The 15,451-nt window shown below is 64.5% G+C and overlaps 2 protein-coding genes across 2 annotated transcripts; one reads left to right on the plus strand and one right to left on the minus strand.

Moving 5' to 3' along the window:
- The first annotated feature begins 1,098 nt into the window (after window positions 1–1,098).
- On the plus strand, window positions 1,099–9,868 carry RUSF1 (RUS family member 1). The gene is made up of 11 exons (XM_082339265.1): window positions 1,099–1,190; window positions 2,646–2,678; window positions 2,826–2,931; window positions 3,897–3,998; window positions 4,578–4,648; window positions 5,226–5,467; window positions 6,925–6,982; window positions 7,084–7,154; window positions 7,944–8,105; window positions 9,211–9,288; window positions 9,642–9,868. Exons 1-11 carry the CDS (start codon window positions 1,156–1,158, stop codon window positions 9,782–9,784), a joined length of 1,101 nt encoding a protein of 366 aa, XP_082195391.1. The 5' UTR covers window positions 1,099–1,155; the 3' UTR covers window positions 9,785–9,868.
- A 2,027-nt stretch (window positions 9,869–11,895) lies between these two features.
- Window positions 11,896–14,658, minus strand: LOC309604317 (sodium/glucose cotransporter 2-like; the record flags this gene model as incomplete). Its single annotated transcript, XM_082339264.1, is given in 7 exon segments — window positions 11,896–12,104; window positions 12,834–12,912; window positions 12,918–12,932; window positions 13,557–13,703; window positions 13,705–13,773; window positions 13,844–14,012; window positions 14,432–14,658. Coding segments are annotated over 7 exon segments (915 nt in total), but the record flags the coding sequence as incomplete, so codon positions are not given.
- Between the last annotated feature and the right edge of the window lie 793 nt (window positions 14,659–15,451).

Below are 15,451 nucleotides of genomic sequence, written 5' to 3' on the forward strand. Positions count from 1 at the left end.
AATTCACAAATTTGACCCCCAAATCCCCTAATTTTGCCCCAAAATCCCCCAGTTTCACCCCCAAATTCACAAATTTGACACATTTGACCCGAAAATTCTTCATTTTTGCCCTAAAATTTATGTTGCGTCCCCAAAATCTCCCAATTTCACCCCAAAATCTCCCAGTTTGATCCCCAAATTCCTCAGTTTCACCCTAAAACTGGGAGGCGCTCGGGGATACTGGGTGGCACTGGGGGGATACTGGGAGGGACCGGGGTGGGACTGGTGGATACTGGGAGGCAGTAGGGGGATACTGGGAGGTGCTGGGAGGATACTGGGAGGCAGTAGGGGGATACTGGGAGGCACTGGGGGGATACTGGGAGGTGCTGGGGGGATACTGAGAGGCACTGGGGGGATACTGGGAGGCACTGGGGTGGAAGTAGTGGATAGTGGGAGGCAGTAGCGTGGTACTGGTGGATACTGGGAGGCGCTGGGGTGATACTGGGAGGGACTGGGGTGGGACTGGTGGATACTGGGAGGTGCTGGGGGGATACTGGGGGGCAGTAGGGCAATACTGGGAGGCACTGGGGTGATACTGGGTGGCACTGGCATGGGACTGGTGGATACTGGGAGGCAGTAGGGAGATCACCGGGAGGTGCTGGGGGGGATACTGGGAGGCACTAGGGGGATACTGGGAGGGATGGGGGTGGGACTGGTGGATACTGGGGGGCAGTAGGGGGATGCTGGGGGATACTGGGAGGGTGACTGGGACTTACTGGGAGGCATCAGTGGGACTTAGTGGGATCACTGGGAGGGTGTCTGGGAGCACTGGGACTCACTGGGACTTAGTGGGAGCACTGGGAGGCACGGGGGCTTACTGGGAGGTGGCACTGGGAGCTACTGGGACTTACTGGGAGCACTGGGAGGGTGTCTGGGAGCACTGGGAGTCACTGGGGCTTACTGGGAGCACTGGGAGGTGGCACTGGGATCACTGGGAGTCACTGGGGCTTACTGGGAGCACTGGGAGGTGGCACTGGGAGTCACTGGGGCTTACTGGGAGCACTGGGAGGTGGCACTGGGATGACTGGGAGGCACTGGGCCTTACTGGGAGCACTGGGATTCCCCCCCCCGCACCCAAAATCACCCCTTTTCACCCCAAACGCAGACGGGGTGGGGATGGTGACGCGCATCACCTTCGCCTGGCTCCAGGGGTGAGCACTGGGAGGCACTGGGAGGGACTGGGATGGACTGGGAGGCACTGGGAGGGCACTGGGATGGACTGGGAGGGGACTGGGAGACACTGGGATGGAGTGGGATGGACTGGGAGGCACTGGGAGGGCACTGGGATGGACTGGGAGGGGACTGGGAGGCACTGGAAGGGACTGAGAGGGCACTGGAAGGGACTGGGAGGAGACTAGGAGGCACTGGGATGGACTGGGAGGGGACTGGGGGGATACTGGGATGGAGTGGAAGGGGACTGAGGGATACTGGGAGGCACTGGGAGAGGAGTGGGATGGACTGGGAGGGCACTGGGGTGGACTGGGAGGGCACTGGGATGGACTGGGAAGCACTGGGAGGGCACTGGGACGGACAGGGAGGCATTGGGAAGGGACTGGGATGGACTGGGAGGGGACTGGGAGGCACTGGAAGGGACTGAGAGGGCACTGGAAGGGACTGGGAGGAGACTAGGAGGCACTGGGATGGACTGGGAGGGGACTGGGGGGATACTGGGATGGAGTGGAAGGGGACTGAGGGATACTGGGAGGCACTGGGAGAGGAGTGGGATGGACTGGGAGGGCACTGGGGTGGACTGGGAGGGCACTGGGATGGACTGGGAAGCACTGGGAGGGCACTGGGATGGACAGGGAGGCATTGGGAAGGGACTGGGATGGACTGGGAGGGGACTGGGAGGCACTGGAAGGGACTGAGAGGGCACTGGAAGGGACTGGGAGGAGACTAGGAGGCACTGGGATGGACTGGGAGGGGACTGGGGGGATACTGGGATGGAGTGGAAGGGGACTGAGGGATACTGGGAGGCACTGGGAGAGGAGTGGGATGGACTGGGAGGGCACTGGGGTGGACTGGGAGGGAACTGGGATGGACTGGGAAGCACTGGGAGGGCACTGGGACGGACAGGGAGGCATTGGGAAGGGACTGGGATGGACTGGGAGGGGACTGGGGGGATACTGGGATGGAGTGGGAGGGGACCGGGAGATACTGGGATGGGACTGGGGTGGACTGGGAGGGCACTGGGAAGCACTGGGATGGACTGGAAGGCATTGGGAAGGGACTGGGATGGATTGAGAGGGGACTGGGAGGGGAGTGGGATGGACTGGGAGGCACTGGGATGGATTGGGGGGATACTGGGATGGACTGGGAGGGCACTGGAATGGACTGGGAGGCATTGGGAAGCAACTGGGTTGGATTGGGAGGGGGCTGGGGGGATACTGGGATGGACTGGGAGGGGGCTGGGATGGACTGGGAGGCACTAGGAGGGCACTGGGATGGACTGGGGGGATACTGGGAGGCACTGGAATGGACTGGGAGGGTACTGGGAGCACTGGGAGGTGGCACTGGAATCACTGGGAGTCCCTGGGGCTTACTGGGAAGCGGCACTGGGAGCTACTGGGCCTTACTGGGAGCACTGGGGTTCCCCCCCCGCGCAGGACCCGCCTGGACTGCGAGGCCAAGCAATGGCGGTGAGGCCACGCCCCCTTCAAACCCCGCCCCTAAACCAAGCCACGCCCCCTTCCCCCGCCCTTTGCGACGGGAGACCACGCCTCCCTGAGGGAGGCCACGCCCCCGATGGGAGGCCACGCCCCCCGTGACGCGGAGGCCCCGCCCAGGCTGGCGGCGGACGCGCTGAATGACGTGGCGCTCGTGCTGGAGCTGCTGGCGCCCGCCTGGCCGCGCGCCGGCCCCGCCCTCCTGACGCTGGCGGCCGCCGCCAAGGTGACGTCACGGCCGCGTCGCGTGACGTCAGCGGGAGGGGGCGGGCCACTGGGAGGCAGTGGGGTGATGCTGGGGGATACTGGGAGGCACTGGGGGGATACTGGGAGGCACTGGGGGGGCACTGGGGGATACTGGGAGGCGGTGGGTTGATACTGGGAGGCACTGGGGTGATACTGGGAGGCGCTGGGGGATACTGGGAGGCAGTGGGGTGATGCTGGGAGGCGCTGGGGGTGGCACTGGGGGATACTGGGAGGCAGTGAGGTGATGCTGGGGGATACTGGGGGGCACTGGGATGCACTGGGGTGATACTGGGAGGCACTGGAGGATACTGGGAGGCAGTGGGGTGATGCTGGGGGATACTGGGAGGCACTGGGGTGATACTGGGAGGCACTGGCAGGGCACTGGGGGATACTGGGAGGCGGTGGGTTGATACTGGGAGGCGCTGGGGGATACTGGGAGGCACTGGGGGGGCACTGGGGGATACTGGGAGGCGGTGGGTTGATACTGGGAGGCGCTGGGGGATACTGGGAGGCGCTGGGTTGATACTGGGAGGCACTGGGTTGATACTGGGAGGCACTGGGGGGGCACTGGGGGATACTGGGAGGCAGTGGGGTGATGCTGGGGGATATTGGTTGGCACTGGGGTATACTGGGAGGCAGTGGAGTGATACTGGGAGGCAGTGGGGTGATGCTAGGGGATACTGGGAGGCAGTGGGGTGATACTTGGAGGCACTAGGGGGGCACTGGGGGATACTGGGAGGTGCTGGGTTGATACTGGGAGGCAGTGGGGTGCTAATGGGAGTCACTGGGGGATACTGCGAAGTACTGGGGTATAGTGGGAGGCAGTAGGGGGATACTGGGAGGCACTGGGGTATGCTGGGAGGCAGTAGGGGGATACTGTGGGGTAATGGGGTGGTACTGGTGGATACTGGGAGGCACTGGGGTGACACTGGTGCCCTGCCCCAGTGCATCGTGGGCGTGGCGGGCGGGGCCACGCGGGCGGCGCTGGCCGTGCACCAGGCGCGGAGGGACAACATGGCCGACGTGGCCGCCAAGGACAGCAGCCAGGTGGGGCACTGGGAGCACTGGGAGGCACTGGGAGGGGGACTGGGGGGCACTGGGAGGGGACTGGGGGGCACTGGGAGGGACTGGGAGAGGTTTGGAGGGCAGTGGGAGGGACTGGGGGTGATGAGGAGGGACTGGGAGGGCAACTGGGATGGACTGGGAGTACTGGGAGGGCAACTGGCTTGTACTGGGAGGGCAACTGGCTTGTACTGGGAGCACTGGGAGGGCAACTGGTGTGGAATGAGAAGTAGACTGGGAGGGGACTGGGGGGCACTGGGAGGGACTGGGGGTGATGGGGAGGGACTGGGAGGGCAACTGGGATGGACTGGGAGGGGACTGGGGGACACTGGGAGGGACTGGGGGTGATGGGGAGGGACTGGGAGGGCAACTGGGTTGTACTGGGAGCACTGGGAGGGGATTGGGGGATAGTGGGGGCAATGGGGGGGGAACTGGGAGAGCAACTGGGCTGGACTGGGAGGCAGGTGAGAGTAGTAGGACAGCAACTGGGTTATACTGGGAGGCACTGGGGGAGCGGAGGGGCGGCGGGGGGGGTTACTGGTGTTACTGGTGTGAACTGGGCAGGAGACGCTGGTGAACGGGGTGGGGCTGCTGCTGGCGCTGCTGCTGCTGCCGCTGCTGGAGGGGCGGCCATGGTAAGGGGCGTGGCCTCCGGGGGGCGTGGCCTCTGGGAATGGGTGTGGTCTATGGGGAAGGGGCGTGGTCTCAGGAAGGGGCGGGGCTTTGGGGGGAGGGAGGCTGCAGGAAAGGGGCTGGTGGGGGCGTGGCCTGTGGGAGGGGTGTGGTCTCCGTGAATGGGCGTGGCCCCGAGAAAGGGCGGGGCGTCTGTGCTACTTGAGGGCGGGGCCTCGTGGAAGGGGCGTGGCTTATGGGAAGGGGCGGGGTCTTGAGGGGCTCTGGGGGCGTGGCCGCTGGTGGGGGGGTGGTGCTTTATGGGGTCTCAATGGAGGGGGCGGGGCTTTGTGGGCTGAGGGGGCGGGGCCTGGGGCTCCTGGGCAAGTTCGGGCCCCCCCCAGGGGCTGATGGGATTTGGGCCCCCCCCGGGTGTGAGGGGGGTTTTGGGCCCCCCCCAGGGGCTGATGGGAAGGGTTTGCCCCCCCCGAGCCTCCAGGGTGGGTTTGTGGGGGCCGATGGGAGATTTGGGGCCCCCCCAGGGGCTGATGGGATTTGGGCCCCCCCCCCCAGGGGCTGATGGGATTTGGGGGGGCGCAGGCTGACGTGGGGGGTGGTGACGCTGCTGCTGGGGACCCACCTGGGGGCCAACGTGGGGGCGGTGGGGGCCCTGCGCCTGCCCACCCTCAACAGGCCCCGCCTCCGCCTCGCCCTGGGCGGGGCTTTGAGGGGCGGGGCCTGGGGAGGCGGGGCTCCGCGGCCCCGCCCCTCCGGGGAAGGCGAGGACGTCGTCACCGTCCCCGGGCCCGAGGACGTCAACCCCCGCGAGCCCCTGCTGCCCGGTGAGCCCCGCGGCACCCCCCCGCGGCACCCCGTGTCACCCCCCCGCGGCACCCGGCGGCACCCCCCCGCGGCACCCCGTGTCACCCCCCCGCGGCACCCGGTGTCACCCCCCCGTGTCACTTGGCGTCACCCGGTGTCACCACTGCGGCGTCACCCCCCCGTGTCACCCGGTGTCACCCCCCCGTGTCACCCGGCGTCACCCGGTGTCACCGCTGCGGCGTCACCCCCCCGTGTCACCCGGTGTCACCCCCCCCGTGTCACCCGGCGTCACCCGGTGTCACCGCTGCGGCGTCACCCCCCCGTGTCACCCGGTGTCACCCCCCCGTGTCACCCGGCGTCACCCGGTGTCACCGCTGCGGCGTCACCCCTCCCTGTCACCCGGTGTCACCCCCCCATGTCACCCAGTGTCTCCCTCCCGGTGTCACCACTGCAGCATCACCCCTCTGTGTCACCCGGTGTCACCCCCCATGTCACCCAGTGTCACCTGGTGTCACCCCCCTGTGTTACCCGGTGTCACTGCTGTGGCGTCACCCCTCCGTGTCACCCAGTGTCACCCTCCCGGTGTCACCTGGTGTCACCCAGTGTCACCGCTGCAGCATCACCCCTCTGTGTCACCCGGTGTCACCCCCCATGTCACCCAGTGTCACCCCCGTGTCACCGCTGCAGCGTCACCCCTCTGTGTCACCCAGTGTCACCCTCCCAGTGTCACCTGGTGTCACCCAAGTGTCACCACTGCAGCGTCACCCCTCCCTGTCACCTGGTGTCACCCTCCCAGTGTCACCCCCCTGTGTCACCCGCTGTCACCCAGTGTCACCCCCCATGTCACCCGGTGTCACTCAGTGTCACCGCTGCAGCATCACCCCTCCGTGTCACCCAGCGTCACACGGTGCCACCGCTGTGGTGTCACCCCTCCACGTCACCCAGTTTCACCCCCTTGTCACCCAGTGTCTCTCTGGTGTCACTTAGCATCACCCAGTGTCACCCCCCTGTCACCCAGTGTCACCTATTGTCACCCAGCATCACCCAATGTCACCTGGCATCACCCAGTGTCACCTGGTGTCACTCTGGTGTCACCCCCGGTGTCACCCGGTGTCACCCCATGGTACCCGGCGTTACCCCTGTGTCACCCCCATGTCACCCAGTGTCACCTATTGTCACCCAGCATCACCTGATGTCACCTGGCATCACCCCGCGTCACCCAGTGTCACCCCCCCGTGTCACCCCACGTCACCCAGTGTCACCTGATGTCACCCAGTGCCCCCCCCATGTCACCTAGCGTCACCCGCCGTCACCGGGCGTCACCCGCCGTCACCCAGTGCCACCCCCAACGTCACCCACCGCTGCCCCGTGTCCCCACGCGTGGCCCCCCTCCCTTGCGTCACCCTGACGATGTCACCCTGACGACGTCACCCTGACGATGACGTCACCCTGACGACGTCACCCGCCGCCCCCACAGGCTTCAGCACCCGCCTCAGCCTCCACCTGGGTGCCCCCCTCCACCGCCTGGTCAAGAGGTGAGGGGACCCAGGCGTCGGGGGGGGGACAGGGGACACCCCCGCCTCGGGGTGCCCCCCGCCTCGGGGTGGGGGGCACCCACATCTCCCCTCCCCCCCAGCGAAGCGGAGTTCAGGAAGGCGCTGGAGTGCGGCACCCCGGATTACATCATCGTGCTGCGGCCCTCCCAAGGTGGGGACCCCCAGATTTGGGGGGGGGGGCACCCCGGGGGGGGGCAGGGGTCTGGGGGGGGCCCAGGGGACCCCCACATTTGGGGAGGGGGACCCAGGAGTTTGGGGGGGTCCCAGGGATTTGGGGGGGTCCCAGGGGTCTGGGGGGGACCCAGGGGACCCCCAGGTTTGGGTGAGAGCACCCCAGGGTGGGGGGGTCCCAGGAGTTGGGATGGGTCCCAGGTACCCCCACTTTTGGGGGGGGGACGACCCAGGAGTTTGGGGGGGTCCCAAGGGTCTGGGGGGGGACCCAGGAGTTGGGGGGGACCCAGGGACCTCCACATTTGGGGGGGGCAGGAGTTTGGGGGGGACCCAGGGGCCAGGGGGGGAACCAGCGGTCTGGGGGGGGGGGTCCCAGGGACCCCCACATCTGGGGGGGGGACCCAGAAATTTGGGGGGGTCCGAGGGGTCTGGGGGGGGACCCAGGAGTTGGGGGGGACCCAGGGACCTCCACATTTGGGGGGGGGCAGGAGTTTGGGGGGGACCCAGGGGCCAGGGGGGGAACCAGCGGTCTGGGGGGGGGGTCCCAGGGACCCCCACATCTGGGGGGGGGACCCAGAAATTTGGGGGGGTCCGAGGGGTCTGGGTGGGACCCAGGAGTTTGGGGGACCCAGGGACCCCCACTTTTGGGGGGGGGGCCGAGGAGTTTGGGGGGACCCACGGACCTGGGGGGGGACCCAGGGGACCCCTGCATTTGGGGGGGGACACCCAGGGGTCTGGGGGGGGACCCAGGCGTCTGGGTGCCCCCCAGGCTGGGTGGGGGTGGGCTTGCGGCGGGGGGCCCCCCCCGACGCCCCCCTGCGAGCCTGCGCCCAGGCCCTGCTGCTGGAGGAGCTGCTGGGCCCCGCGCTGCCCCCGGGGGCACCCATGGGTGCTGCCCTGCGCCCGCTGCAGCACCGCCTGCGCCGCTGCCGTGAGTGGGGGGGGTCCCTGGGGTCACTTGGGGGGGCTCTGGGGTGGTTTGGGGGGGCCCTGGGGTCACTTGGGGGGGGCCTGGGGTGGTTTGGGGGGGTCCTGGGGGCATTTTGGGGGTCCGGGGGGGGGGTGGGGTTCCCTGGGGGGTTTGGGGGGCCCTGAGGTCACTTTGGGGGGGTCCTGGGGTCATTTGGGGGGGCTCTGGGGTGGTTTGGGGGGGCCCTGGGGTCACTTGGGGGGGGCCTGGGGTCATTTGGGGGGGCTCTGGGGTGGTTTTGGGGGTCCCTGGGGGGATTGGGGGGGGCTGGGGTAAATTTGGGGGGGTCCGGGGTGGTTTTGGGGGTCCCTGGGGCTGTTTTAGGGGGCTCTGGAGGGGTTTTGGGGAGCCCTGGGAGGTTTGGGGGGGCCCTGGGGTCACTTTGGGGGGGCCCTGGGGTGGTTTTGGGGGTCCCTGGGGGGATTGGGGGGGCCCTGGGGTCATTTTGGGGGGCCCTGGGAGGTTTGGGGGGGCCCTGGGGTGGTTTTGGGGGGCCCTGGGGGGATTGGGGGCGGTCCGGGGTGGTTTTGGGGGGGCCCTGGGGGGGTTTGGGGGGTCCCTGGGGTCATTTGGGGGGGCCCTGGGGTGGTTTGGGGGGTCTCTGGGGGGTTTGGGGGTCCCTGGAGGAGTTTGGGGATCCCTGGGGTCATTTTGGGGGGTCCCTGGGGGCGTTTGGGGGGTCTCTGGGGGCGTTTGGGGGGTCCTGGGGTGGTTTTGGGGGCCCTGGGCAGTTTGGGGGGGTCGCTGGGGTGGTTTGGGGGGTCCCTGGGTCATTTTGGGGGTCCCTGGAGGGATTTGGGGGTCCCTGGGGTGGTTTGGGGGGGGCCTGGGGGGGTTTGGGGTCCCCTGGGGCCATTTTGGGGTCCCTGGCGGCCATTTTGGGGTCCTGGTGGCAATTTTAGGGTCCCTTGGGGCAATTTTGGGGTTCCCCTGGGGCCATTTCGGGTCCTTGGCAGCCATTTTAGGGTCCTTGGCAGCCATTTTGGGGTCCGCGGGGGCCATTTTGGGGTCCCGGGGCCATTTTGGGGTGCCGGGGCAGTGACGGGGGCGATGTCCCCTCCCGCAGCGCCGGGGACGGTGCCCTGGGGGGTGGTGGCCGAGACCTCCCGCCTCTGGCGCACGCTGGGCCCCGCCTTCCTGCGCGGTACGTGTCATCGCGCGCGTCGGCGCGCGTCACCTCCCCCCTGTCCCCCTCCTCCACGGCATCGTGACCCAACCCCCTGCCGCCGTGACATCACGCCTGGGCCCCTTGTGACATCACCCCCTCCCGCCCCGCCGTTGCGCCTGGGCCCCTTGCGTCATCGCGCACCTGTGTGACATCACGCGCGTCACCCGCCGCCACCCTCTGTCATCACGCGCGTCGCCGCGTGCGTCACGGCGCGTCATCCCGTGTCGCCCCTTCACCCTCCCCCCCCCGCCCTGTTGCTGTGTGGCGTCACGTGACGTCATATGATGTCACATGTGACGTCACCCCGTGATGTCACCGCCCCCCCCCAGGGCTGGCGGCCGCCGGTTGGGAGACGCAGCGGCACCTCCTGGCCCCCGACGAATGGCAGCTCGACTGGGCGGGGCCAGGGGGCGGGGCCTCGGCCGAGAAGCCCCGCCCCTCGCCCCGCCCCCAACAACCGGCTCCGCGCTGACCCAAACCGGCCCCAAAATGGGGCGGGGGAGGGGGCGAAAATGGTGGTTTTTTATCAACAACGGGACCAAAAACGCACCGGTTTGGGGCATTTATAAAAATGTGCAGTTTGCTGCCGAGGCGTTTGGGGGAAATTTGGGGGAATTTGGGGGAATTTGGCACATTTGGGAGGATTTTTGTGTCATTTTGAGGGAATTTGGGGCATTTTGGGGTATTTTCAGGCATTTTGAGGGAAATTGGGGTGTTTGCGGCCTTTTGGAGTATTTTTAGGCATTTTGAGTAAATTTGGGGGAATTTGATGCTTTTTTTGAGGATTTGGGAGAATTTTTTGCCTCATTTTGAAGGAATTTGGGGCATTTTGGGGTATTTTCAGGCATTTTGAGGGAATTTGTTGGATTTGGGGAGTATTTTGGTGTCTTTTTAGGCATTTTGAGGGAATTTGGGGCATTGGGGGGGAATTTGGGGCATTTGGGGGGATTTTTAGGCATTTTGAGTAGATCTGGGGCATTTTGGGGGGAAATTGGAGGATTTGGGGGGGATGGGGAATTTGGGAGGATTTTGTGACATTTTGAAGGCATTTGGGGGTATTTTCAGGCATTTTGAGGGAATTTGGGGCATTTGGGGAGAATTTGATGCATTTTTTGAGGATTTGGGACGACTTTTGTGTCATTTTGAAGGAATTTGGGGCATTTGGGGGGATTTTCAGGCATTTTGAGGGAATTTGGGGCATTTGGGGGGGAAGCTGGTTGATTTTTGGAGGATTTGGGTAGAAATTGGGAGGGGTTTTGTGTCATTTTGAAAGAATTTGGGGCAATTTGGGTTTTTATAGGCATTTTGAGTGAATTTGGGGAATTTGATGCATTTTTTGAGGATTTGGGAGGATTTTTGCCTCATTTTGAAGGAATTTGGGGCATTTGGGGGTATTTTGGGTCATTTTGAGGGAATTTGGGCATTTTGAGTAAATTTGGGGCATTTGGGGGGGAATTTGAGGCATTTTTGGAGGATGGGGGAATTTGGGAGGATTTTTGTGGCATTTTGAAGGATTTTGGGGCTATTTTCAGGCATTTTGAGGGAATTTGGGGACGTTTGGGGGGATTTGGAGGTGTTTTGGAGAATTTGGGGTGTTTGGGGGGCATTTTGGAGGAGTTTGGAGGAATTTGATACATTTTTGGAGGATTTGGGGAAATTTGAGAGGATTTTTGTGTCATTTTGAAGGAATTTGGGGCATTTTGGGGTATTTTCAGTCATTTTGAGGGAATTTGGGGCATTTGGGGTGGGGGGTTTTGCATTTTGAGGGAATTTGGGCATGTTTTGGGGCATTTCAGTCTCATTTTGGTCTGGTTTGGGCTTATTTTGGGGCGTTTTGATGTCATTTGAGGGATTTTGGGCTCATTTTGGGGGTAGTTTGGGGGCATTTGGGGCTCATTTGGGGGTGTTTCAGCCTCATTTTGGGGCATTTCAGGCTCATTTTGGGAAGTTCTGAGGCATTTGGGGCTCTTTTTGGGGTATTTTCGTCTCATTTGGGGTCACTTTTGGCTTATTTTGGGGCATTTTGGCCTCATTTGGGGCCATTTTGACCTCATTTAGGGGTGTTTGGGGCTCAGTTTGGGGCATTTTGGCCTCATTTGGGGGCATTTTGGCCTTGTTTTGGGGCATTTTGGCCTCATTTTGGGGCATTTTGGCCTTGTTTTGGGGCATTTTGACCTCGTTTTTGAGGCGTTTGGGTCATTTTGGCCGCGTTTGGGGTCGTTTTGGCACCACTTTGGGTCGTTTTGGCACCATTTTGGCCTTGTTTGGGGCTTGTTTGGGGGCGTATTGGCCTCATTTTGGGTCATTTTGGCCTCATTTTTGGGTGTTTTGGCCTGGTTTTGGGTCATTTTGGCCTGGTTTGGGGCGTTTGGGGCTCATTTTGGGTCATTTTGGCGTATTTTGGGGTGTTTGGCCTCATTTTGGGTCATTTTGGTCTCGTTTGGGTCATTTTGGCCTCGTTTTGGGTCATTTTGGCCTCGTTTTGGGGTGTTTGGGGGTGTTTCAGGCTCGTTTTAGGGCGTTTTGGGGCGTTTCGGCCTCGTTTTGGGGCGTTTCCGTGCGTTTCGGAGGATTTGGGGGCCCTCAGGCGAAGTACCCCCAGAGGAAGACGGCGACGGCCATCAGGATCAGGGCGTTGACGTCCACCACGCGGCTCCAGACCGGGTCCTCGGGGGGGGGGGGTGGGGGGCTCTGCCCCTCCCCCTCCCTCGATGACCCCGCCCCTTGGCCAACAGGCTCCTCCCCCTGGGCGGGTGGCTCCGCCCCCTGGGCGGGTGGCTCCGCCTCCACATCTGGAAGAAGCTGGGGGGCTCCGAGACCCAGCCCGGACACCGGGGTCCCCTCCCAGACCCCCAGGTCCCCTCCCCAGACCCTTGGGACCCCTCCTGGACCCCTGAGGACCCCTCCTGGACCCTCAAATCCCTCCCTGGACCCCCAGGTCCCCTCCTGGACCCCTAAGTCCCCTCCCAGACCCTTGGGACCCCCTCCTGGACCCCCAGGTCCCCTCCTGGACCCCTAAGTCCCCTCCCCAGACCCTTGGGACCCCTCCTGGACCCTCAGGTCCCCTCCTGGACCCCTAAGTCCCCTCCCAGACCCTTGGGACCCCCTCCTGGACCCCCAGGTCCCCTCCTGGACCCCTAAGTCCCCTCCCCAGACCCTTGGGTCCCCTCCTGGACCCCCAGGTCCCCTCCTGGACCCCCAAGTCCCCTCCCCAGACCCTTGGGACCCCTCCTGGACCCCCAGGTCCCCTCCTGGACCCCTAAGTCCCCTCCCCAGACCCTTGGGGACCCCTCCTGGACCCCAGGTCCCCTCCTGGACCCCTAAGTCCCCTCCCCAGACCCTTGGGTCCCCTCCTGGACCCCCAGGTCCCCTCCTGGACCCCCAAGTCCCCTCCCCAGACCCTTGGGACCCCTCCTGGACCCCCAGGTCCCCCTCCTGGACCCCTAAGTCCCCTCCACGGACCCTTGGGACCCCTCCCCGACCCCCAGGTCCCCTCCCCCGGGCCACCGACATCCCCTTACCCTGAAGTTGGACGCCATCCGCCCCCTCCTTGGGCGGTTGTAGGTCAAGGTCAACCCGCGGTTCTTGACTGTGCCGGAGCTGAACACCAAGCGGTGGAGCTGCGGGCAAGCGGGCGCTTGGGTCCCCCCCACCCTGGACCCCTGGGTCCCCCCTTGGACCCTTGGGTCCCCTCCCAGACCCTCGGGTCCCCCCTTGGACCCCTTGGGCCCCCCCTTGGACCTTGGGTGCCCCCCCAGACCCTGGGGTCCCCCCCCGGACCCTTGGGTCCGCTCCTGGACCACCTTGGGTCCCCCGTGGACCCTTGGGTGCCCCCCAGACCCTTGGGTGCCTCCCAGACCCCTGGGTCCCCCCCTTGGACCCCTAGGTCCCCCCTTGGACCCCCTGGGTCCCCCCCAGACCCCTGGGTCCCCCCTTGACCCTTGGGTCCCCCCCAGACCGTTGGGTCCCCCCCACCCTGGACCCTTGGGTCCCCCCCAGACCCCTGGGTCCCCTCTTGGACCCTTGGGTCCCCTCTTGACCCTTGGGTGCCCCTTGGACCCCCTGGGTCCCCCAGACCCCTGGGTCCCCCCCCTTGGACCCCTGGGTCCCCCCCCCGGACCCTTGGGTCCGCTCCTGGACCCCTTGGGTGCCCCCGTGGACCCTTGGGTGCCCCCTTGGACCCTTGGGTGCCCCCCAGACCCTTGGGTGCCCCCCAGACCCTGGGGTCCCCCCCCGGACTCCACGTGTTGACGAGGAATGGGGGGATAGCAGAGGGAAACGCCGACGACGATGAGGCCGGTGACGAGGAAGAGGAGGGCGGCGAAGTGAAGGTAATGGAGGCCGCAGACGAAGGGGGGGCAGCGCCCGGGGGCCCCGCACGTCCCCGCCCCCCAAGGCGAATTCGGGCACCAACCGAGCCAAGCCGAGGCCCAGCCCCCCCAGTAGCCCCCAGAAGGCACCCTAGGGTGGGGGGGGGGGGGTCAGCTCGGGTGCCATCGTCCCCCTCCCCCCCCCGCCCCCGGTCACTCACGGGTTCGTTGACGCGGGGGACGAAGACGGCGAGGAAGAAGACGGCGGCGACGGGGGGGGCCAGGTAACTGGCGAGGGCTTGGATGTAGTCGAAGAGTTGCCCCCCCCGCGCCGCCTCCACCACCGGCAGCCAGGCCAGGCTCAGCCCCACCAGCGCCGCGATCCACAGCCTGCGGGGGACGCCCCGACCTTGACCTTGAGCCCCTTCTCCCCCACGCCCCTCGCTCCCTGTTGACCCTGTAGATTTGAGCCCCTCGGATGCCTGGGACCCCTTTGACCTTGACCCTGGGACCCCCCAAGACCTTGGATCCCCGTTGACTTGGTTGACTTCCATCCCCAGACACCTGGTCCCCTTTGACCATGACCCTGGGACCCCCAAGACTCTGGATGCCCATTGACCTTGTAGACTTGAGCCCCTTGACACCTGGGTCCCCTCTGACCTTGACCTGGGTCCCCCCAAGACCTTGGATCCCTGTTGACTTGGTTGACCTGGGCCCCCCAACACTTGGGTCCCCCCCAGGTGCCTGGGACCCCCTCTGACCTTGACTGACCCTGACCCCCCCCAAGACCCCGCTGGGTCCGCCCCCACCTTCCGGCTATCAGGAGGTGCCGGGGGCCGGCGCGGGGCCGGAGGCGTTTGTAGACGTCGAGGGTGAAGAGGGCCCCGGCGCTGGCGAAGATGGAGGCCAGGGAGGACATGAGGGCGGCCAGGACCACCGCCAGCATCAGCCCGCGCAGCCCTGGGGGCACGGGGCGGCGTCGGCGTGGGCAACCCCCCACAGCACCCCAGTAGCCCCCTAACGGCCCTAATCGCCCCTAATAGCCCCCCGGAATGCCCTAATAGCCCGCTAATAGCCGCTAATAACCCCCTAATAGCCGCTAATAGCCACTTAATAGCCTTCCAATAGCCCCAATAACCTCTTAGTGGCCCCTAATGGCCTCCTAATAGCCCCTAATAGCCCCCTAATAGCCCTCTAATAGCCCTAATAGCCGCTAATAGCCGCTAATAGCCACGTAATAGCCTTCCAATAGCCCCAATAACCTCCTAATAGCCCCTAATAGCCCCCTAATAGCACTAATAGCCCTCTAATAGCCCTAATAGCCGCTAATAACCCCCTAATAGCCGCTAATAAGCCCCTAATAGCCGCTAATAAGCCCCTAATAGCCTTCCAATAGCCCAAATAACCTCCTAGTAGCCCCTAATAGCCCCTAATAGCCCCCTAACAGCACTAATAGCCCTCTAATAGCCCTAATAGCCGCTAATAACCCCTAGTAGCCGCTAATAGCCACTTAATAGCCTTCCAATAGCCCCAATAACCTCCTAGTAGCCCCTAATGGCCTCTAGGAACGCCCTAATAGCCCCAATAAGTCCCTAATAACGCCCCAATAACGCCTAATAACGCCCTACTCACGCCCTACTAAACCTATTAAGTCCCTAATAACTCCCTAAAAGCCCCAATAACGCCCTAATAACGCCCTAATAGCCCTAATGACGCCCTAATAAGGCCCTAATAGCCCTAATGACGCCTCAATAACGCCTAATAAGCCCCTAATAACGCCCTAATAGCTATAATAGCCATAATAACGCCCTAATAAGGCCATAATAACC

The sequence above is a fragment of the Platalea leucorodia genome (assembly GCF_965183815.1).
Source record: "Platalea leucorodia genome assembly, contig: HAP1_HAP1_SCAFFOLD_638, whole genome shotgun sequence".
Taxonomy (NCBI): Eukaryota; Metazoa; Chordata; class Aves; order Pelecaniformes; family Threskiornithidae; genus Platalea; species Platalea leucorodia.